The sequence below is a fragment of the Carcharodon carcharias genome, chromosome 12 (genome assembly GCF_017639515.1).
Source record: "Carcharodon carcharias isolate sCarCar2 chromosome 12, sCarCar2.pri, whole genome shotgun sequence".
Classification (NCBI taxonomy): Eukaryota; Metazoa; Chordata; class Chondrichthyes; order Lamniformes; family Lamnidae; genus Carcharodon; species Carcharodon carcharias.
The window spans coordinates 62,784,828-62,808,233 of NC_054478.1; the positions used below are offsets into that span (position 1 = coordinate 62,784,828).

At 41.5% G+C, this 23,406-nt stretch overlaps 1 protein-coding gene across 1 annotated transcript in view; it reads right to left on the reverse strand.

Moving 5' to 3' along the window:
- The window catches only part of LOC121284953 (sorcin-like), a 47,994-nt gene that overhangs the window by 7,850 nt on the left and 16,738 nt on the right, over positions 1 to 23,406 (reverse strand). Inside the window, exons 3-4 of the mRNA XM_041200937.1 lie at positions 5,233 to 5,302; positions 4,058 to 4,101 (exon numbers count right to left, since the gene is read on the reverse strand). Of these exons, the coding sequence (XP_041056871.1) occupies positions 4,058 to 4,101; positions 5,233 to 5,302 (114 nt within the window). The remainder of the gene's footprint in view (positions 1 to 4,057; positions 4,102 to 5,232; positions 5,303 to 23,406) is intronic.

Sequence of the window (23,406 nt, forward strand, 5' to 3'; positions counted from 1 at the left end):
CCTTATCTTTTGCACTGATGTGCTGGGGTGCCTCATCTGCAGCAAACAGGTTGGTGAGAATGAGGTCACATATGCTTTTCCCCAAGCTACTCTTGGTGACTCCACCCTTGCCACACTCAGCGCTTAGGGTCGACAGGGCTGAGTTTGCCGCTGTCGTTTCTGGTGCCTAGGTTGATGCCGGGTGGTCCATCCAATTTCATTCCTTTTTTTGAGGCTTTGTCGCAGTTTGATACAACTGAGTGGCTTGCTTGGCCATTTAACAGTCAACCACATTGCTGTGGGCCTGGAGTCACATGTAGGCCAGACGAGGTAAGGACTGCAGATTTCTTTCCCTAAAAGGACATTAGTGAACCAGATGGGTTTTTACAGCAATCAACAATACATGGGTCAGTTATCATCAGACTTTTAGTTCCAGATTTTTACTGAATTCAAATTCCACCATCTGCTGTGGCGGGATTCAAACCTGGGTCCCCAGAGCATTACTCTGGGTCTCTGGATTACTAGTCCAGCTACAATACCCCTACACCTTTGCTTCCCCTTCTATCTAGTTAAAAATATGAGAGAGTTAAAAGGCAAAACTGTAATAGTTTAATTTTTTAGTTACTAAAAACTGTAAACTTAGAAGGTTATTAGTGGCCTAGTACTCATCTATAGAGCACCCCACTTCTTTACTTTATTCATTAATGGGATATGGGTATCACTGGCAAGGCCAGCATTTATTACCCATTCTTAATTTCCCTTCAAAGGATGGAGAGAAGTCAACATGAACTTCTGCAGTCGGTGTGATGTAGGCACAGAGTTCCAGGGTTTTGAACTGGCAACGATAAAGGAATGGCGATATCTTACCAAGTCAGAATGGTATATGACTGGAAGGGGAACTTGCAGGTGATAGCATTCCCATATGCCTGCTGACCCTGTTCTTCTAGCTGGAACAGATGATGAAGGAAGTGAATGTTTAAGGTAGTAGATGCCATGCTAGTCAAGTGGGCTGCCTTGCCCTTAAAAGTTATTGGATGCAAGTGGGGTGTATTTCATCACACTCCTAACCTGTGCCCCGTAGACAGTGGAAAGGCTGTGAGGAGATCTGGAGAGGAGCTACTCAGAAGGTCCAGCCTCAGACTTGCTCTTGGAGCCACAGTTTTTATGTGGTTGTTCCAGTTTAGTTTCAAGTCAATGTCGACCCCAGGATCTTGATGGTGGAAGATTCACTGGGGGGTAATCCCACTGAATATCATGGGGAGATTGTTAAACTCTCCTCTTGCTGGAGATGGTTATTGCCTGGCACTTAAGTGGCAGGTAATATTTGTGCCACCTATCAGTCCAAACCCGAATGTTGTCCAGGTCTTGCTTCATGCAACACAGGCTGCTTCGGTATCAGAGGAGTCATGAACAGAACTGAACACAGTGCAATCTTCAGCAACATCTCCACTTCTGACCTTACGATAGAGGGAAGGTCATTGATGAAGCAGTTAAAAATGATTGAGCGCCTAGGACACTGCCCCAAGAAACTCCTACAGCAATAAACTCGGGATGAGGTGACCAGCCTCCAACAAACACAACCATTTTTCTTTGTGCTAAGTATGACTTCAGTCACTGGAGACTTTTTCCCGATTCCTATTAACTTCAATTTTGTTAGAGCTTACGTGATCAAATACTGTCTTGCTGTCAAGGGCAATCACTCTCACCTCAACTTTGGAATTTAGCCCATGTGTGGACCGAGGCTATAATGGAGTTCTGGAGCCAAGCTGATGTGGCAGAGCCCAAACTGAGCATCACAGAGCTGGCTATTGGTGAGTAAGTGCCATTTAATAGCACTGTCAACATTTCCCATCACTTTGCTAATGACTGACAGTAGAGTGCTGGGGTATCAATTAGCCAAATTGGATTTGTCCTGCTTCTCATGAACTGTATATATTTGGGCAATGCTACATAATGTTGGGTAGATGCCAGTGTTGTAGCTGTACTGGAACAGCTTGGCTAGGGCCACCTAGTCTGGTGCAAGTCTTCAGCACAACAACCAGCATGTTATAGATGCCCATAATTCTTTACTGTATCCAGTGTGCTCAGTCTTTTCTTGATATAAATGGGAGTGAATTTAGTTGGCTGAAGACTCACATCCATAATGCTGGGGTCCTTAGTTGGAGACTGGGAGGGATCATCCACTCAGTATTGTTGGCTGAAGGTGATTGCAAATGCTTCTGCTTCTTCTTTTGCATGATATGCTGGCACACCATCATTGAGGAAGGGGAGATTTGTGGACCCCCCACCTCCAGTTAGTTGTTTAACTGTTCACTACCATTCATGCCTAGATGAGGCAGAACTGCAAAGTTTTATTCTGATCTGTTGGTTGTGGGGTTGCTCAGCTGTCTATGGATGCTGTTTTCACTGTTTAGCAGATGTATAATCCTGTGTTGTACCTTCACCAGGTTGGGTCATATCTTGGTATGTGTTGCTCAAGGCAATGCTGTCCCATTCTCATTGATGGTAATGATAGAGTGACCGTACAGATTGTGGTGGAATACAATTCTGCTGTTTCTTGTGACCCAGTGCTTCATGGACATCCAGTTTAGAGCTGTTAGATTTGTTCCAAATCTATTCCAGTTAGCATGGTGGAATCGTCACAGAACCTGGCAGAGGGCAGCCTCAGTGTGAAGATGGCACATCAGCTGGACACAGACTATGCTGTGGTCACTCCTATCAATAGTACTATGGCAGTTGTGTACTTCAGGACTTGGCCAGCTTCGTCAGTAGTGGTGCTACTCAGCCACTCTTGATGAACATTAAAGCCCCCTATCCAGAGTACATTGTGTCCTTGCTACCCTCAGTGCTTCTTCCAAGTGGTGTTCAACAGGGAGGAGCACTGATTCATCAGCTGAGGGACGACAGTAGGTGGTAATGAGGTGACATTTTCCTGACCTGATAGCATGAGACTTCATTAGGTCCAGAATCAACAATGACCACACGTTCCTGACTATATAGCACTGTGCCGCCATTCCTGCACCGTCTGTCCTGCCAGCGAGACAGGACTTATCCAGGGATGTTGATAGGATAGTCTGTGATGTTAGCTGTAAGGTATGATTCTGTGAGTATAACTGTGTCAGGTTGTCTCACTAGTTTGTGGGACAGTTCTCCTAATTTTGGCATAAGTTCTCAGATGTTAGCAATATGGATTGTGCAGGGTCAACTGGACTGGGTGAGTTCTTATCATGCACAAATCCAATGCCTATGTCAATGCCGAGAGCTCCATCCGGTTTTGTTCCTATTAGGATTTTTCACAGCAGTTTGATATAACTGCTGCACCATTACATTGCTGTGTGCTGCACTCACATATAGGACAGATTGGGTAAGGATGAAAGATTTCCTTCCCTAAAGGACATTAGTAAACCAGTTTGGTTTTTAATGACAATCTGGTAATTTCCAAGGCCAAAATTACTGATAATTTTTTTTAATTCCAGAATTTATATCATTAATTGATTTTAAATTCCTCAGCTGTGGTGGAATTTGAACTGATGTCTCTGGATTTTTAGTCCAGACCTCTGGACTACCAGTCCAGTAACACAACCACTATGTTACTGTTCCTGACTGTTATAGTTTTGGAGGAGCTCTGTAAATGGCACTTACAAAATATAACTACTGGAGGTGCAATATAGCAGAGATTTAGTTTCAGGGGGTTTGAAACGATGAAGAAAGTGACCTTAATAATGTGCACATTTACTTTCAATGAAAAGTAATGAAAGTCCTGGAACATGCAGCATCTGTGTAGAGAAACAGTTAACATTTCAGCTGATGCCCTGCCCTGATGAAAAGTCATCACCTCCAGCGTGAACTTTCTCTCTCTCCACAGATGCTGCCTTATCTTTTAAGTGTTTCCAGAAATTTCAGTTTTATTTCAGATTTCCAGCATCCACAGTATTTTATTTCTGTACATACCAATTATACCCAGGTTCACAAATTAAATACTAAAAAACACCTGAAATATAGGTTTACAGGAGTTGTATAAGCAACTAATATTAAATATTCCAGTGTTGCACCAACACATCAACAGTTATTAGGATACATCCAGCATGGCTATCATGATTCTGCAGGTCTCCAGACTAAAAGCTAAAAACAAGAGATAATTATTAGGCATGTGATGTGAATAGTTTGCAGTAGAAACAGGAATACATGCATCTCGCAGATTAACTTGGCTATGTTTGAATTGTTCATAGTTATTAGAAACAGGAGGCAGCCAAAGTGCATGGCAATTTCTTTTACAATAAAAAGTTTCAATTTTGTGTAAGTTACATATTCTTAAATGAACAAGAAACTTCCCTCCAGCCATGTTACTAAAATGAACTTATATTTATATAATGCCTTTCAAAACCTCAGGGCATCTCACAGAATTTCCCAGTCAACAAACTACTTTTAAATTCTAGGAAACATAGCAGCCAATATGCACACAAGCAAGGTCCCACCGGTAATGAGATTAACAACCACATGAACTGTTTTGTGACACTGTCACTGGATAAATACTAACCAGTTCACAGAATTCCTTTGCTGTTCTTCAAATAGTGCCAAGGTCTTCTTTTCAAAATCTACCCAAGAATCTCCTTTGACAGCGCAGAATTTCCTCCATACTGCATTCAATTTTGCACCCAAGTCTTTGGATTGGGGCTTAAATCACAACCTTCTGAAACAGGCAGGAGTGCTACTTAACTAAGGCTGCACTTCAACAAAAAATTCCCAGTAGAACCAAGGGAATGTGAATCAATCTCAACTGGTCAGTTTGTTTCCAGTTATATTGCAAAAGGCACAAATAAAGTTACTAAAATGTTGAAACTGTCTTTAATAAATAATATTAAATTTTATATCAAACTGAAACTATTTGTTCATCCACTCTTTCCCCATTGTCACTCCTATTATAAAACTTAACCTAGTCTATATTTTCTGTAATACAAAATAAAATAAACATCTTATTTGTTCCTTCTGCTTCCTACCTTCAATTTTGGAGCTGGGAGTAACTTTTAAATCAAAGGTTGTAGTTGTAGGGAATTGGGAATAAGTAGACAAGATGCTGCCAGGGAAATTAGTGATTTTTAAAAATATATGTTGTGAAGCAGGAAATGCTACCAACAAATGAAAATTCTCAAGTGGTCCCAAGAACAGCACATTCAAACGAGCACACTTAGTGTTAAAAGGTTATAAGCAAGTATTTAAGGCTCTATTGTTAATAGATCATGAAGAATTGCTTACGTTTGTAGGAACCATGTATCCCAGATTGTGTTAAACATCGCTGCAGTTCCTCAGCATCAACTTCTCCATCCTGTAAAAGAGCTTACAAAGTAAGCTGATATAATAGGAGACAGGAGGAATATTTGTACAGAAAATTTCCAACAATTTTACATTTCATTTAAATATTTGACTTAGCACTAAAAAGTTTGCAACTTATATACTGCAAATATCCCAACTGTTACAAAAGGTGCAAGTACAAAATCAATGAAAACATTCAAATCTTAAACTTTAATAAGTGCAGTTAGCAAGCTTCAGTTAAGGTTCAGCATATTAAAAATTATCAAGTTATTTTTCTCCGCATTTACTGGGTACAAGACATTGAAAGGCTGGTGTTCATGAAAGTTACTGGGTTGGCAAATGTACTTAATTCCAACAACAGAAGCAAATAAGTTTCAACAATACACTGTAAAATGTTTTTGGTTCAAAAAAAAACCCAAAACTAGCTTTATAAAATATAGTTACAAGAGACATGAATTACCAATTATTGTGTCTGAATAACTCTCTACCTTTTAAAAGAAAATCTAGCTAAAGTATCTTGAACAAGTCCATATGAGCAGCAAAGATTTTTTAAAAATTGCAATTCTACTTTAGAAGCAAGTAAAATTGAATTGAAGCCATTTTGCCGGACTGAGGTTATAGAGCATAGGTCTTCTGAAAAGAAAAATGCATATACAAGTCATTGATAAAAATATTGTTCAAGATTATTTTCCTACAGGTCTAAGCAGCACATAACCAGCGCAGCATTTTACATATTTGCTTGGTTGAATTTCTAGCATTTTTCCATCCTTGAATATTCAAGATATTTCAGCAGCTTGTAAACACAGATACAGAATTTCTATGCATCACTTCAAGACTGCAGCATGGACATCAAACATAATCATCTTGTTTCAGGATTATTTTGATTGTTTATAGGCTCATATACCTTAAAAATCACGGTCATCTTTCATGTTCATGCCCTAAGATTTCTGGTGCTTTTCACAGTCAAGCGATTGACTGTGACACAAAGCCTGAAAAAGTTCTGATGGTCATTTCTCGGAAGCAGAAACCACTGAGTTAAATCTACACCCTGAAGGGCATGTGTATCTCATTCAAAAAGTGCACTTATTTTTTACTCTAATCCCAACTTGAATAGAATGTAGCAGACCTATGTCACACAAGTAAGTATCCTTTTCTTTTTTTAAAAAATGCAAATGTATTAACAGGCTATTTGATTACCACTGTAACATAGTTGCTTTCTAGCATTCTCTCCCTAGGAAAGAGCAAAAAGTTTAGAATTTATATCAAATTATAGACAAGGCTATCACATTCCTATAACGAAGATACAAATCATTGCTTTACTTTTTGATGTGTTTTCCACTTCTAACAAGAGCTTTCAATACCAGATATTGACAAAGTGAAAAATTCTACAACACAGGTTACAAAGGAGCTATGGCCTTCACTCTTGGCCAAACCAAGGCCTCGTAAACTCAAAGGAATGCTTACCCATAACCTCTTCCAGAAGCAGGACCCATTTTCAATAACTTTAAAAGATTGTGTTTGTTAAAAATATAGGTTACTGTGGTGCTATTCTCAATGCTTGATGGAATAACCTAGCTGGTTGTGGAGTCCTGGTTCCAAAATGGCAGTCCTGGCACTGTAAGGGAGACATCAGGTTAATAATACTTTAAAAAGCTAAGTTTTAACAAACCCACTGATGCTGCCAGACCTGCTGAGCTTTTCCAGGTAATTCTGTTTTTGTTTTCAATGTTAAGGCTTGTCTGATAATTAAAACTCACTAGTGCTTTGGCTTTAGTTCCATTAAGGCATTTCTGATGAAAAATTGTGTAAACTTTCACTTGACTGAGTTGGTAATAAATGTACTGTTGTGAACCTAAATTTCATTTTAGCAAGTGATACAAACTACAGATTGTTTGCTAATCACATTAAGTATTACAGCAGTTACTTTCCTCAGGCTCCAACAAAATGCCAGGATGCAATAAAGAGCAAATATATCACGTCATAACAGGACTTCAAAAATTAATGACAGATTCTGCATCATGCATGACTAAAGTCCTGCAGAGAATACCATTTCAGGCAGAAAGAACAACTTTGAACAATCTCAAAATGACTAAGTTGAACTGTGAATTGTTCTGCCAACCTACCCTCTGAACAACCCCTAGCTCCAGCCACAGATCTACACCATTACTGGCTTGGTTAGAGATGCTAACTGACATTTATCACCAATAGTACTTGAAATCGGTGAGAGGGAAAAAAAATCATGAAGTTATGTGTGTGTGGCTAGGAAATGCTTATTATACCAGTCACCCTATCTGAAGAAATGAACAAGTCTTATTTTCTGCAGCCACATAGATTCAGATACCAAATAATTTTTTCCAGAATTGCATCACTAGTTGTGACAGTTTAGTTTTTATCTATTGATTATATAATTATTCTTTCCAAATCTTATCTCTTCCTGAATAATTTTGGACTCCCAAGTTAAGCTAGAAACCCTACACATCATGTCACCGAGATCCAAAACGTTGCCTGGGCAGTCAGCTCCCTATGGAGTGCCTTATAGCTCATTTCTGTCCTTGGCCATCCATTGCCCTGTCTCCTCCAATCTCCTCCCCTCTTCCAGGTTAAGTCTCCCCGTTTCAAGCAGTGGGTATATTTTAGCCATAACTACAAGTTAACTGGTTTAAATGACTACTGCCTATCCCCTGAACATGCCTACTCTGTTTTTCTGAGTAAGAATTGCACCTTTCCTCAAATTTGGCTTCCAAATTCTTGGGCTTTTGTAGAAATAAATGCTACACTGCAAGACTCAGCCACTGTGCATCATATCTGCTGCTCTTTGGCTTCAATTTTTAAGCAATTTTGATCAGCTTACCACCTTTCACCCACTGTGCCTGTGACTGGTCCACTGGTTCTAATAGCTATTCAGCTTCAGCTACAGTCTGGTTCCTGGCCAGAGATTCATTCTCCTACCCCAAAGTCAATTTCTCTGCCACTTCTGGATCTTTGTTACCTCCAGCTTCATGATTATCACTGTGCTCCACAACTGATTCTCCACACCTCCTGAATCTTTATTCGCATGGAACTACCTCTAACAGTGCATCCTGCAAAATGCCACCTTTCAAAAAGCTTCTGAACTTCACTCCCCTGCCAGACGCGTTTCCAAATTTGGAGAACAATTCATCAGTGTTCCATGCTGACTTGATCATACCTACATCAACTTTATTCCACCATGAGACCTACTCTGGACTCCTTCCTATTGTTTCTTCTCTACTCCTCATTTACTACCAAGATATATACATCCTAATAATTGCTAGGTAAGCAGGCCAATATAAGTTGAGTTTTTAAGTGAACATTCAAGTGCACCTTTTGGCTGTGTTCAGACCCTTGCCCATCATTTCTATTTCCACTTTTTCTTCTACCTCCCATTTTTTTTTTAAAACTTCTTTTCATCTACTCCTCCAAGACCCCTCTCCTATTGTCGTGCTTTTTTCTTACTTAGTTAATCTTTCTTCATAAATTCATTACCAGTACTCTGCAACCTTCCTGCTGCCACCCAGGCTCGATTCCCTCTTAGATAATCCTGCTACATCCTTCTGTGCCTCTACTGGCATATCCTGAAGAGCTCTTGGAGGGTCTCATCACTGCCTCCTTATAAGCAGCAACCCAAATAGCCTCATCCTTCCCATCCAACATGCTCATCAGGGGCTGATCATACCAACCACCCTGCTGACCCTGTGGGCTTTGCCAGCAAACCACTGCCTCTCTCCACATCCCCCTACAGGATGTCCATTCTCTTTTGGACAAGGTGCTTGCCATCCATTTGTTTATTATAGATGATTGCTTGACAGAAACCTGGTGAGAGGTGGTGACACTTTCCCCAAATGAAGCCTCCTTGCTTGTGTATGCCTTCCACACTGCCCCATCCAGGCCATAGCAGATCAATATAGGTCTTATCATCAAATCACGCCTTGGTTTGTTCTCTGACCCTTCTGGCACTTTTCTCCTCCTTTCAGCATCTCACCTTGCCTAACTTCTTTTGCTTCTAATTTATCATCATCATCCTCTACTGTCTTCCCAAGTATGATAAAAACTTTCATATCTTCACTGCTTTCCTTCTTCAATCTCTGCACTGATAAACTTCTCCTTTGATTTCAACCTCCATCTCAATTCATTGTACTCTTGCTTCTGAGTTCACTGTTAATTATAAAAAGGGCAAGGATAAACAGGCAAATTAACCTTTCACATCAAGTATGTGGCACAATGTGTGGACGAAGTCACACAGTTCAAGGTTTTTGCTGCTATCAGCATCATATGCCTGAAGAAAAGCAGCAAACACATGCTCCCCAAAGTTAACAAAAGGGGTGGGCGCAAACTTTTTAACCAGTCAGAATCCTGAAGGATATATATCTGGACCATTGAAAGTCAATGATACTACCTACAGACGGAGGGCATTCCTTACTTGAATCACATAAAAAGAGATGTTTATTGACAATTGGGTGGAGAGAGTAGGGCAAGGAGCTATACAGAAAAAAACATAAGAAATACGAACAGGACAGGAATAGGCTCTTGAGCCTGCTCTGTCACTCAATAAGATCATGACAGGACTTCTAGTCGATTTCCACATTTAACCCTGATAACTTTTGATTCCCTTGCCTAAAAAGAATCTACCTACCTCTGCCTTAAAAGTATTAAATGACCCCGCCTCCACCACCTTCTCAGGCAGAGTGTTCCAAAGTCGCACAACCCTGAGAAAAAATTTCTCCTCATCTCTGTCCTAAAAGGGTGGCCCCTAATTTTAAACAGTGCCCCCTAGTTCTGGACTCACCCACAAGAGGAAACATTCTTTTGATGTCTACCTTGTCATGGCCATTCAGGATCTTGTATACTTCAATCAAATCACTCCTCACTCTTCTAAACTACAGTGGAACAAGCCCAGTCTTTCCAACCCTTCCTCACAAGACAACCTACTCATTCCATGTATCAATCTAGTAAACCTCCTTTGAACTTCCTCCAATGCATTTACATTCTTCCTTAAATAAGGAGACCAAAACTGCACACTATTCGAGGTGCAGTCTCACCAATGCCCTGTATTACTGTATATTCAATCCCTCCCATAATAAGGGATAGCATTCCATTATACTTCTTAATTACTTGCTGTGCCTGCATACTACCTTTTTGTGACTCGTACTAGAACACCTAGATCCCTCTGCACCTCAGAATTATGCAGCCATTCTCCATTTAAGTAATACACTGCCTTTTTGTTCTTCCTGTCAAAGTGAACAACTTCACATTTTCCCACATTAAACTCCATTTGCCAGATCTTTGCCCACTCACTCAACCTAGCTATATCCATATGCAACCTCCTCAGATCCTCTTCACAACATACTTTCCTAGCTATCTTTGTGTCATCTGCAAATTTAGCATGTCTTCACTCCCCTCATCTAAGTCATTAATGTAAGTCATAAAAAGTTGAGGCCCCAGTACAGACTCCTGTGGGACTCCACTCATCACATCCTGCCAATCAGAAAAAGACCCATTTATGCATACTCTCTGCATTCTGCCAGCCAGCCAATCTTCTATCCATGCTACTATGTTAGCCCCTACATCATGCGCTTTTATTTTCCATAATAATCTTTGATGTGGCACTTATCAAAAGTCTTCTGGAAATCAAAGTACAGTCTCCCCATTATCCACTGTGCACGTTACTCCTTCAAAAAGCTCCAATAAATTGGTTAAACATGATTTTCCTTGCATAAAACCATGCTGACACTTCCCAATTGCCTAGAGCTCTAAGTGCCCAGCTATAACCTCCTTAATGATTGATTTTAATAACTTCCCCACAATAGATGTCAAGTTAACTGGTCTATAGTTTCCTGTTTTCTGCCTCCCTCCCTTTTTGAATAGAGGGGTTATATTTGCTACTTTCCAATCTGATGGAATCTTTTCAGAATCTAGCAAATTTTGGAAAATTAACACCAGCGTATCGACTACCTTTTAAGACCTTAGGATGTAGTCCATCGGGACCCAGAGACTTGTCAGCCCACAGTTCCTTCAATTTACCATAAGATGTAGCAGCAGAAGTAGGCCACTCGGCCCACTGAGTCTGCTCCGCTATTCAATGATATCTGATAATCCTCAACTCCACTTTCTTGCTTTTTCCCCATAACCCTTGACTCCCTTGCTGATGAAAAATCTGTCTACCTCAGCCTTGAATATACTTAATGACCCAGCCTCCGCGGTAAAGAATTCCACAGGTTGACTATCCTCCCAGAAGAAATTCCTCCTCATCTCTGTTTTAAATTGGGCGCCCCCTTACTCTAAGGTTATGCCCTCTGGTCCTAGACCCTGCCAAAAGGGGAAACAACCTCTCAGCATCTACCCTGTCAAGCCCCCAAAGAATCTTATATGTTTCAATGAGGTCACCCCTCATTCTGCTAAATTCAACGATTACAGGCCCAACCTACTCAACCTCTCCTCATAAGAAAATCCCTCCATACCCAGGATCAACCTAGTGAACCTTCTCTGGAATGCCTCCAATGCCAACATATATTTCCATAGATAAGGGGGCCAAAATTGTTCACAGTATTCTAGGTGTGGTCTAACTAGTGCCTTGTACAGTTTTAGCAAGGCTTCCCTATTTTTATACTCCATTCCCTTTGAGATAAAGGCCAACATTCCATTTGCTTTCCCTATTACCTGCTGAGCTTCTATGTTAGCTTTTTGGGATTCATGCACAAGGACTTCCAAATCCCTCTGTGCTAAAGCCTTCTGCACTCTTTCTCCATTTAAATGATATTCAGCTCCTGTATTCTTCCTGCCAAAGTGCATAACCTCACATTTTCCCACATTATATTCCATCTGCCAAGTTTTTGCCCACTCACTTAACCCGTCTATATCCTTCTGTAGACTGTCATTCTCACCATTTGCCTTCCCATCTATTTTTGTACCATCCACAAATTTGGCGATAGTACATTCACTTCCCTCATCTAAGTCATTAATATATATTGTAAGTAATTGAGACCCCAGCACTGATCCCTGTGGCACTCCACTAGTTACAGGTTGCCATTCCAAAAGTGCCCCCCTTAACCCAACTCTGTCTTCTATTAGTTAGCCATTCCTCTATCCATGCTAATAAACTACCTCCAACAACATGGGCTCTTATCTTATTAAGTAGCCTTATGTGCAGTACCTTACCGAACGCCTTTTGGAAATCCAAATATATTACATCTACTGGTTCACCTTTATCTATCCTGCTTGTACCTCAAAGAATTCTAATAAATTTGTTAGACACGATTTCCCCTTCATGAAGCCATGCTTAATTGGATCATGTATTTCTAAATGCTCTGATATTACATCCTTTGTGATAGACTCCAACATTTTCCCAATGACAGGTGTTAAGCTAACTGGCCTACAGTAACCTGTTTTTTGCCTCTCTCCCTTTTTGAATAGGGGTGTTATATTGGCCATTCTCCAATCCTCTGGGACTTTTCCAGAATCTAAGGATTACTACCAGTGCATCCACTTTCTCTGTAGCTACTTCCTTTAATATCCTAGGATGCCACCAACAGGTCTGATCGGCCTTTAGCCCCATTACTTTCCCAGGTACTTTTTTCTCTAGTGATAGTTATTGTATTTATTTTCTCCCCGCCTTTTGCCCCTTGATTATTTATTTATTTTTGGAATGCTTTTAGTACCTTCTATCGTGAAGACTGAAGCAAAGTATTTATTCAACTCCTCTGCCATTTCCTGGTTCCCTATTATTATTTCCCCAGCCTCATTCTCTAAGGGGCCTATGTTCACTTTGACCTCTCTCTTCCTTTTTATATATTTAAAGAAGCTCTTACTGTCCGTTTTTAGATTAGTTGCTAGTTTACTCTAAGTTTATTTTCTCCCTCTATTTTTTTGTGGCCATATTTTGTTGTTTTTTTAAAAACTTGCCAATCCTCTGGCTTACCACAAATTTTTGCCACATTTTACGTCTTTTCTTTCAATTGGATACTGTCCTTAACTTCCTTGGTTAACCATGGTTGGTTTAGCCCCTTTTTTTGAATCCTTCTTCCTCACTGCGATATATCTTTGTTGAGTTATGAACTATTTTCTTAAATGTCTGCCATTGTTCATCAATCATTTTTTCTGCTTAAACTCCTTTCCTAGTCCACTTCAGACAACTCTGCCCTCATTCCATTGTATTTACCCTTATTTAAGTTCAGCACAGTTGTTTCTGACCCAAGTTTCTCACTCTCAAACCGAATGCTAAATTCTACCAGATTATGGTCACTGTTTCCTAGGGAGGTTCTTTACTCAGATCATTTATTAAACCTGCCTTATTACACATTTCCAGATCCAAAATAGCCTGATCCCTGGTTGGATTCACAACATATTGTTCTTAAAAAACTGTCCTGAATACACTATGAATTCTTGCTCATGTTTACCTCTGCCAATTTGATTTTTCCCAATCTACATTAAGATTAAAGTCACCTATGATTAAAGTATTGCCTTTTGTATATGCACTCATTATCTCTTGATTTATTCTCTGTCCTACAGTATAGCTACTGTTAGGGGCCTATAGACTACTCCCACCAGTGTCTTCTTCCCCTTGCTATTTCTTACCTCCAGCCATGTGGATTCTACATCTTCTGATCCAAGATCCTTTCTTGCTATCGTATTTATTCCATCTCATACTAACAAAGCTACCCCACCACCCTTTCCTTCCTGCCCTTTCGAAAAGTCACATACTCCTGAATATTTAGTTCTCAGCTTTGATCTCCTTGTAACCACGTCTCCATAATGGCTATAAGATCATACCCATTAACCTCAATTTGTGCTGTTAATTCATTTATTTTGTTCCGAATACTACGTGCATTCAAGTAAAAAGCCATTCATTTTACCTTTTTACATTTTTTCCCCTTTTGACTCTATTTGCTGCTTTTCTTTAATGTTTGTACACTGTCCCTTCCTGTCACACTCTGGGTATCATTACCTAGACAGCTGCCCTGCATGGCTGCCATGTCCTTTTGCGTTGTACGCCTACATATCCCCTTTACAGAACCCTCCCCCAACTCTAGTTAGCTTAAAGCCCTCTCTACAGCGTTAGTTATTCAGTTCGCCAGGACACTAAACCCAGCACAGTTCAATTGAGGCCTGTCCCACTGGAACCGTTCTACTCCAGTACTGGTGCCAGTGCCCCATGAACTGAAACCCATTCATCCCACACCAATCTCTGAGCCACATATTTAACTCCATGACTTTATTTACCCTATACCAGTTTGCCCGTGCCTCAGGTAGCAATACTGGGATTATTACCTTGGAGATTTTGCTTTTATTTAGCTCCTAAATGTTCAAATTCTTTTAGCAGAACCTCCTTTCTAGTCCTATCAATGTCGTTGGTACCAAATTGGACGATGGCAACTGGGTCCCTCTCCTTCCACTCCAAGTTCCTCTCCAGCCCTGAGATGTCCTTAATTCTGGCACCAGGCAGGCAACACAGCCTTCGGGATTCATGCTCATGGCTGCAGAAAACATTATCGATTCCCCTAGTTATACTGTCCCCTAACACTACTGCTAGTAGTAGTTCCCATTTCCTCCCCCAACTTGAATGGCTCCCTGTACCATGGCGCCGTGGTCAGTTCGCTCATCTTCCTGCAGTCCCCGCTCTCATCCACACCGCTTGCAAGAACCTTGTAATTTTTGGACAGTTGAAGGGGCCTCGGCTCCTCGGACACTACCCTCTGGGTCCCCAAAACTGCTTCATCTGCTGTCACACCCTCCTCTCCCTGATCACAGACCAAATTTGAATTACCCAATCTGAGGGGTGTGACCGCCTCCTGGAACAAAGTGTCTCAGTAACTTTCCGCAATGTCTGCAGCTCGGACTCCAGCTCCTTAACTCGGGTCCGAAGTTTCTTGAGCTGCAAACACATGGTACAGATTTGGATCATCTTGGTGTCCAGCAGCTCCCACATGCTGCAGCAGCAACATATCATCCGTCCTGCCATTGCTATCGTATTTTATTCTATTTATTACTCTAGTATCCGCACTTTATTATTTTTTATATACACCAGTATTGTTCTTTTTCTTAAAGATAGTATAAGAGAAAAAAAAGATGAGATCTAAACAAACTAAAGGCCTTACCTTTACTTTAAAGACTAGAAATACTCAGCTATTCTCTGCGCTCTTTAATGGTTTGTTTTCTCTCACTGTTAAAAGCCCCGCTCCCCTCTCACTGTTAAAAGCCCCGCTCCCCTCTCACTGTTAAAAGCCCCGCTCCCCTCTCACTGTTAAAAGCCCCGCTCCCCTCTCACTGTTAAAAGCCCCGCTCCCCTCTCACTGTTAAAAGCCCCGCTCCCCTCTCACTGTTAAAAGCCCCGCTCCCCTCTCACTGTTAAAAGCCCCGCTCCCCTCTCACTGTTAAAAGCCCCGCTCCCCTCTCACTGTTAAAAGCCCCGCTCCCCTCTCACTGTTAAAAGCCCCGCTCCCCTCTCACTGTTAAAAGCCCCGCTCCCCTCTCACTGTTAAAAGCCCCGCTCCCCTCTCACTGTTAAAAGCCCCGCTCCCCTCTCACTGTTAAAAGCCCCGCTCCCCTCTCACTGTTAAAAGCCCCGCTCCCCTCTCACTGTTAAAAGCCCCGCTCCCCTCTCACTGTTAAAAGCCCCGCTCCCCTCTCACTGTTAAAAGCCCCGCTCCCCTCTCACTGTTAAAAGCCCCGCTCCCCTCTCACTGTTAAAAGCCCCGCTCCCCTCTCACTGTTAAAAGTCCCGCACACACACGCACACAGTAAACGACCCTGCTGTTTCTCTCTCACTATCTGACTTAAATAACCACGCTCATTTCCCTAGTGACTTCAATTTCACCATGTTGCTTTCTCCAGTTCACCTCCTGATTTGCAGCTAATACTTGTAATGTTTCACTTTGTGAGTAAATCTAAACTGACTTCTGGTCTCCTCCTTCACCAAATGGCTATTAGAGGTTTAACATGGTAGTGGGGGATGGTTGCCTAATGGATAAGGTTGGAAACTAAGAAATTTTTTTAAGACATAAGATTAGAATCTGAGTAGCTTTTGTGAAGAATGGCTGAAAGCAAGCAAATTGTCAGGGCGTGATTACCTTCCAATGTTCTCAAAGTTTGAACCTAAGGACGAGTGACGGAATGATGTGGATTTGTGGACACGGGTTATGTCCCTACCATGGAAGAAACAATGTACGGTCTTGACATGTCACTTCCAGCAAAAGTAAAATCTGAAAAGAAGTATTTTGTAAGCGGGGTGCCTGTCAGTTGGATGCAGAGTAAGGTTTGGCTCTTCTATTAGATTTCATGGATGTAATTTGCCAGAAAGATGATCTATTGGATGCTTTTGAGTCATGGTCAGACTTCGATAGATTTCAAAAGAGAAATGGCCATTCCATGGAAGAATATATATCATGGGCTTTAAAAGACTGTATAAAATCGTGTAGAGATTAAATTAGGAGATTCCTCGTTCAGTGCTTACATTTAAGTTGCTGGGCTGTGCTAAGGAGTCATATATGAACAGGGTCCTGGTCTTCTGGTCTTAACTGGGAACTGGTTCTTGGAAGGAGACTCCCTTTTGTAGCAGACGTCTGCTACCTTGAAAAGAAATCCTTGGGAGGTAGTCATTTCCAATTGTCTTAATGGAATGTCTAAGGAGGACATGCTGTGAGACAGTTCTCCCAATTTTGGCACTAGCCCCCAGAGGACTTTGCAGGGTCGACAGGGCTGAATTTGCCATTGTCGTTTCCGGTACGTAAATTGATGCCGGGTGGTTCATCCAGTTTCATTCCTTGTAGACTTTTTGATACAACTGAGTGACTTGCTAGGCCATTTCAGAGGGCATTTAATCCACATTGCTGTGGATCTGGAGCCACGTGTAGGCCAAACCAGGTAAGGACAGCAGATTTTCTAAAATGACATTAGTGAACCAGATCAGTTTTTACAGCAATCAATAATGGTTTCATGGTCATCACTAGACTTTTAATTCCTGATTATTATTGAATTCAAATTTCACCTAGTGCTGTGGTGGGATTCGAACCCAGGTCCCCAGAACACTACCCTGGGGCTCTAGATTACTAGTCCAGTGACAATATGACTAAGCCACCATCTCCCCACACCAACCTTTTGTATTTGACTGATAAGTTTGCGTAAAGAAGCCCAGAAAGCAACACGGCAACAATGTCTGCTTGAAGAACGCAGAGCCACAGACAAGATTTGGTGCGGTGCAGTGCAGGCTTGTCTGCAGCAAACGCAGGGACTGTAGGTGCATTTAAAGTCCCTCTACAATCAGTACTTTAATTGCAGAACACCAAGAACCTGATTTGTGCAGTAACTGGATCAGTGGTGAGTGGGAACAAGTCGATTCAGGATCACAGTATGCAGTCGATTTTGAGTCGGGCAGAAAAGGTGCAGGGCAACTGAAGTGTCCTCAGTTGCCATTCATACATAAAAGGCAAAAAAAGTGCAAAACAGGAAACAGCGCCACTGGAATGAGTGTGGCAAAAACATGAACTGCAGCCAAAAAAGAGGGAAGAGAATAAAAAACACATTGCTAAATCTCTACACTAAGAGATTACAAATCCCCTAGAAGTCAGGAATGTCTGTAAAAGACAGGAAACATCAGGAAGATGACTGCCAAATTCTCCAGCATGAATTGGAAAGCCACAGATATCCTGCCCAAATTTAGCTTTTTTAAGCAAAGGACAGAATTATGCTTTTTAGATTGATGTGTCAACGAACCGGATAAATAAGTGGTGAAAAGAGCGCCACTGGAAATGAGGGTCTGCATAGAGTCAAGTGTGTCTAAGGTGGATCAGGAGGACCCTGATAAGCTGTGGAACATGTTAGAAGATCAGTTTTGTGTAAAGGTGAACTCCAGAATGCGCCGACTGGAGCTGATGGCTTACAGACAACAGCCACAAGAATTCTGGTGAAGAGTCATACGGACTCGAAACATTAACTGTGTTCCTCTCCGCAGATGCTGTCAGATTTGCTGAGTTTTTCCAGGTATTTTTGTTTCGGGTTTCCAGCATCCGCAGTTTTTTGCTTTTAGCCACAAGAATCGATTGGTCAGTTCGTCAGCAAGTGCCATGATAAAGGGCAGGAACTGCAATTTTTCAGAAGCTGAGCTTCTGAACGGATAATGGAGCTAGCCATGCTTCAGCGCTGATCGAAACATTCCAAAAATACTTTGAGAAAAAGGTTATGATATTGACCTGCTAAAGGATGGCAGAAAACACGAAACCACCTTGGATGACAGCAATACCTTCAAGCATTGGGTTGCAGCTACCAGTACCAGTGCAGCAGCTAAGGCAGAGAAACCAAGCAAGCCATGGGAGAAGTGTGGTCTGCTGCAGCCACCACGAAGCTGTCCTGCCTTCCAAGAACTTTGCAAGGCATGCAGCATGCTGGTAGCAAGAGTGCACCAGAGACCAACATAAAAGAGGTTCGTGGCAAGACAGACCAGGGTGAAGATTCAAAGTGGGGAAATCTGCAACTAGACTGCAAATCAGCCTTTCAGATCATGAATGTGACATGATGTGTGGATGAAGTCACACAGTTAGAGGCTTTTGCTGCTATCAGCATCATAAGCCTGGAGAAAAGCTACAAACACACACTCACCATCAAAGTCAACACAAGGGTAGGTGCGAACTTTTTAAACCAGTCAGAATCCTGAAGGATATGCATTTGGACCGTTGAGAGTCAGTGATACTACCTACAACAGCCAAACTGTCTGCATACAATGGATCACCAATTTGTTGCATTGGTACATTGACAATGAAATGCAGTTACAGCAAATCTGCATGGAAACCACAAGTATTCTAACTGGTGGACACGAGTGGACCAGCAGTAGCAGGGTTACCAGTGTGTACCAAAATCAATATTGTGATAATACATGAGATCAACTATGCCCTAATCGCGGCGTGAAAGGTAAAATATAATCAAATTGCATTAGTGCATGACTTTACAACAGATATACCCAGATTTGACGCTATAGGAAACTTCAGAGGTGATGCATTACACTTCAGATAAGAGGCAATTCCATCCATCAACACACCACCCCCCCCCCTACCCCAACCCCCCCCCCCCCCCCCCCCCCCCCCCCCCACACCCCCCCCCCCCCCCCACCCCCCCCCCAAGAACGTGCAGTGTACATGTACAGGAAAAGCTTAAGAGAGAACTGGATGATATGCAGCGTAACAGCATTATCCATCCTGTGCATCAGCACACCGATTGGTGAAGCTCTATCGCATGTGTACCGAAAAAAGATGGCACAATCCTAGTATGCTTGGATCCAAGATGTATAAATCTTGCTCTAAAGAGATGCCCACACAAGATCCTGACATCAGAGGAATTAAATCCCAAATTCACAAGAGCAAAGTTTTTCTCCAAGTTGGACACCAAACACTGGTATTGCTCAGTTCACATGAAAGAGGGATCTCAAGAGATCAATACTTTCAGGACACCTGCTTCCATAGATTACTTTTTGGTTTATCCATTAATCAGGATCTATTTCAGCAGTATATGACAGAATTTCAGAAAATGTTCCTGGATGTGTATGCATTGCAAAGAAGAGAGTAAACAAAATTTACGCTCATTAATGGCAGCAGCTTGTCGTTAAGGACTCGTCTTCAAGAGCAGGAAATGCCAGATGAATGTGGGTCAGACTTTTCAGCTCTACTTATTCAAGTTCTGGGATTTATCCTGACCCAGGCAAACTAGAAGATATACGAAATATACCTACTCCCCAAGACAGAGGAGATCTTCAGAGATGCTTCTGATTATTCAACTTCTTCGCACCATACATACCCAACTTCAGCTATAGATCATCACTTGGAGAGCTGTTGAGGAAGGATGCTCCATTTGTATTGCAGGAGGACCATTAACATGTGTTCAAATCATTTAAACAGACATCGTCAGAAGAGACATGTGTTCTACAATATTCCAACCCAAGAAAGGAGATGGTCTTAGAGGTTGACAAATCTAAGCTCGGCATTCACCATCCGCCATAACATTCCATATAAATTTCCCAACCCATATTTATTGCCAACCTCTAGACGTTGCTATTTCATCTGGTCTCACTACTCCCATAGTACCAGTCACAGATAAGGCCATCTCTTGTCACTTCCTTGTATATCACTCCACCAACATCCTGCTTCACCCTCCAATCCTACTTTATTTTGTGTCTGCCCTGGGGAAAAAAAATACTCTCCCAATTTACGAAGAGTTGTTCTTTCAAAATCCCAACTGTCCAGCCTTTGGTTCTCCTATCATCACAACATTTCTTCTACTACCAACCCGCTTAATCATGATCTTCCTCCACCTTTGATGCCCTAGTCCCCATTAAAACCATTACTCTCTCTCTCAGGCAAACAAAGCCAACACTCACTGACAGATGAAAGAGATAAAGAATAAAATGAAGCAGAAAATGGGCACTAATACAAGCAAGAGTCAGGCTGAATATAAGAAGTTCAGTGAGGAAATGAAAAAGTAAGGGGAAGCAAAAAATTTGAAAACAGGAGACTGGCAGTTAACATAAAATGGAAACCGGACGTCTCCTATAGGCATATAAATAGTAAACGGGTAGTAGAAGGAGGGGTAGGGCTACTTGTTGATCAAGTGCACATGGATAACTCTGACATCTAACACTGGATAGGCATTTCATAGAATCATAGAATGGTTACAGCACGGAAGGAGGCCATTCAACCCGTCGTGTCTATGCTGGCTATTTTCAAGTGCAATCGACCTAGTGCTGCTCCCTGCCTTCTCCCCAAAGCCATACAATTTTTTTTTCCTCTTCAGATAATGATCCAAGTTTTTTCTGGAAGAGATGATTGAATCTGCCTCCACAACACACTCAAATAGTGTATTCCAGATCCTAACCACTCACTGTGTAAAAAAGATGTTCCTCGTGTCATGATCACATCTTTTGCCAATCATGTTAAATCAGTGCCCTCCGGTTCTCATCCACCAATGGTAACAGTTTCTTCTGATCTATTCTGAACAGATCCCTCATGATTTTGAATACCTCATCAAATCTCCTCTGTACCTTCACTTCATCAAGGACAACAGCCACAGTTTCTCCGAGCTATGAAGCTTCTCATCCCTGGAACCATTCTCGTGAATCTTTTCTGCTATTGCCTGCACACCCTTTCTGAGGTGCAATGTCCAAAATTGCACACAATACTCCAGTTAAGGCCAAACCAGCATTTTATGCAGATTTATCATAACTTCCTTGTTTTGCACTCTATGCCCCTATTGATGAAGCCCAAGATCCCATATGCTTTACTAACTGCTCTCTCAACTGACGTGCCACCTTCAATGATTCATGTCCTTATACCCCCAGGTCCCTCTGCTCCTGCACACCCTTTAGAGTTTTATATCTTCTCTCCATGTTCTTCCTACCAAAATTAATGCTCCTCACAGTTCAAAACATACTCAAGTTTTGTGTCATCCACAAAGTTTGAAATTGTACATCACATCAACTGCATTACCCTCACCTAGCCTCTCTGTTACCTCATCAAAAAACTCAAGGATGTTAGTTAAACACGATTTACCTATAACAAATCCTGGTTAGCTTTCCTCAATTAACCCACATTTACCAAAGTGACTGTTAACTTTGTCCTAAATTATTGTTTCAAGAAACTTTCCTACCACCAAGGTTAAACTGATTGGCCCAGTTGTCACTAGGCTTATCCTTACACCCTTTTGTGAGGAAGGGTGAATATTTGCAATTCTCCAATCCTTTTATCACGTAAGAAGAATTGGAAAATTGTGGCCAGTGCCTCCCCAGTTTCCTCCCTAACTTCCCTCAGTATCCTTGAATACATGTCATCAGTTCTGGTGATTTATCAACTTTAAGTACAGCCAGCTTATCTAATACCTGTGTCAAATTTTTAGCCCATCAAGCATCTCAACTACCTCTTCTTTCACCATGACTTGGGCAGCATCTTCTTCCTTGGTAAAGACAGATGCAAAGTACTCATTTAGTACCTCAGCCATGCCCTGTGCCTCCATGCATAAATGCCCTTTTAAGTCCCTGATCAGCCCCACTCCTCCTTTTACCACCCTTTACCATGTATATGGCTATAGAAGACTTATGGATTCCAAAATTTTACGTTAGCTGCCAATTTCTTCTCATATTCTCTCTCTATTTATCTTATTTGTTTTTTCAATTCCCCTCTGAACCTGCAAATGGAGCCTTATTCGCAATTGGATTATCTACCTATCATCTGATAGAAGCATCTTTTTTCAGCTTCATCTCACCCTCTCTCTCTTTCCAAATGTTAACCCTGCCCTCCTTCCTTGTGTCAATTTCCTTGACTGTACCCAAACTATTTCCCCTTTAAAGGCAGCCCGTTGTTCAGTTACAGTTTTGCCTGCCAATCTTTGATTCCAATTTATTTGGGCCAGATTCGTTTGCACCCTATTGAAGTTTACCATCCCCCAATTAATTACTCCTGCCATGGATCACTCCTTATTCTTTTCCATTCCCAACCTAAACCTTACGGTATTAGGAACACTCTCCCCTAAATGTTCTCCTATTGACACTTGATCTATTTGGCCCACCTCATTCCCAAGAACCAGGTCCAGCAATACCTCCTTTCTCATTGGACTGGAAATATACTACTGTAGAGTATTCTCCTGAACACAATCTAGGAACTCTTAGGTCTCTCTAACCTTTACACTATTACTATCCCAGTCTATACTAAGATAATTAACATCCTCCATTATAACTAATTTATTAAAACGTACTATACAGAGTCAGGCACAACAGCTCTCATCCATTTAGCAACTTAAATGGGGGCAAGTGTCTCAAGGTACTTCAGAGGAGCGTTATCAGACAAAATTAAGATGCTGAGCTGCCGCACAGAGATATTAGGACAGGTGACCAAAAGCTTGGTCAAAAATTTCTTAAATAAAGGGGAGGTAGAGAGACAGAGATTTAGGGAGAATTCCAGAGTTTAAGTAAAGTTGATTAGTAGTTTCTCTGCCATATCAGCTAAGAAGCTGGAGATGTGAAATGGAGATGCTACAGCATCACCACTGGTAAAAGAATATCACTGTAGCATAACAAGATTACATAGGCAATTTCCATTATTAATGTGGAAATAAGGAATTATAAAAGGAAAA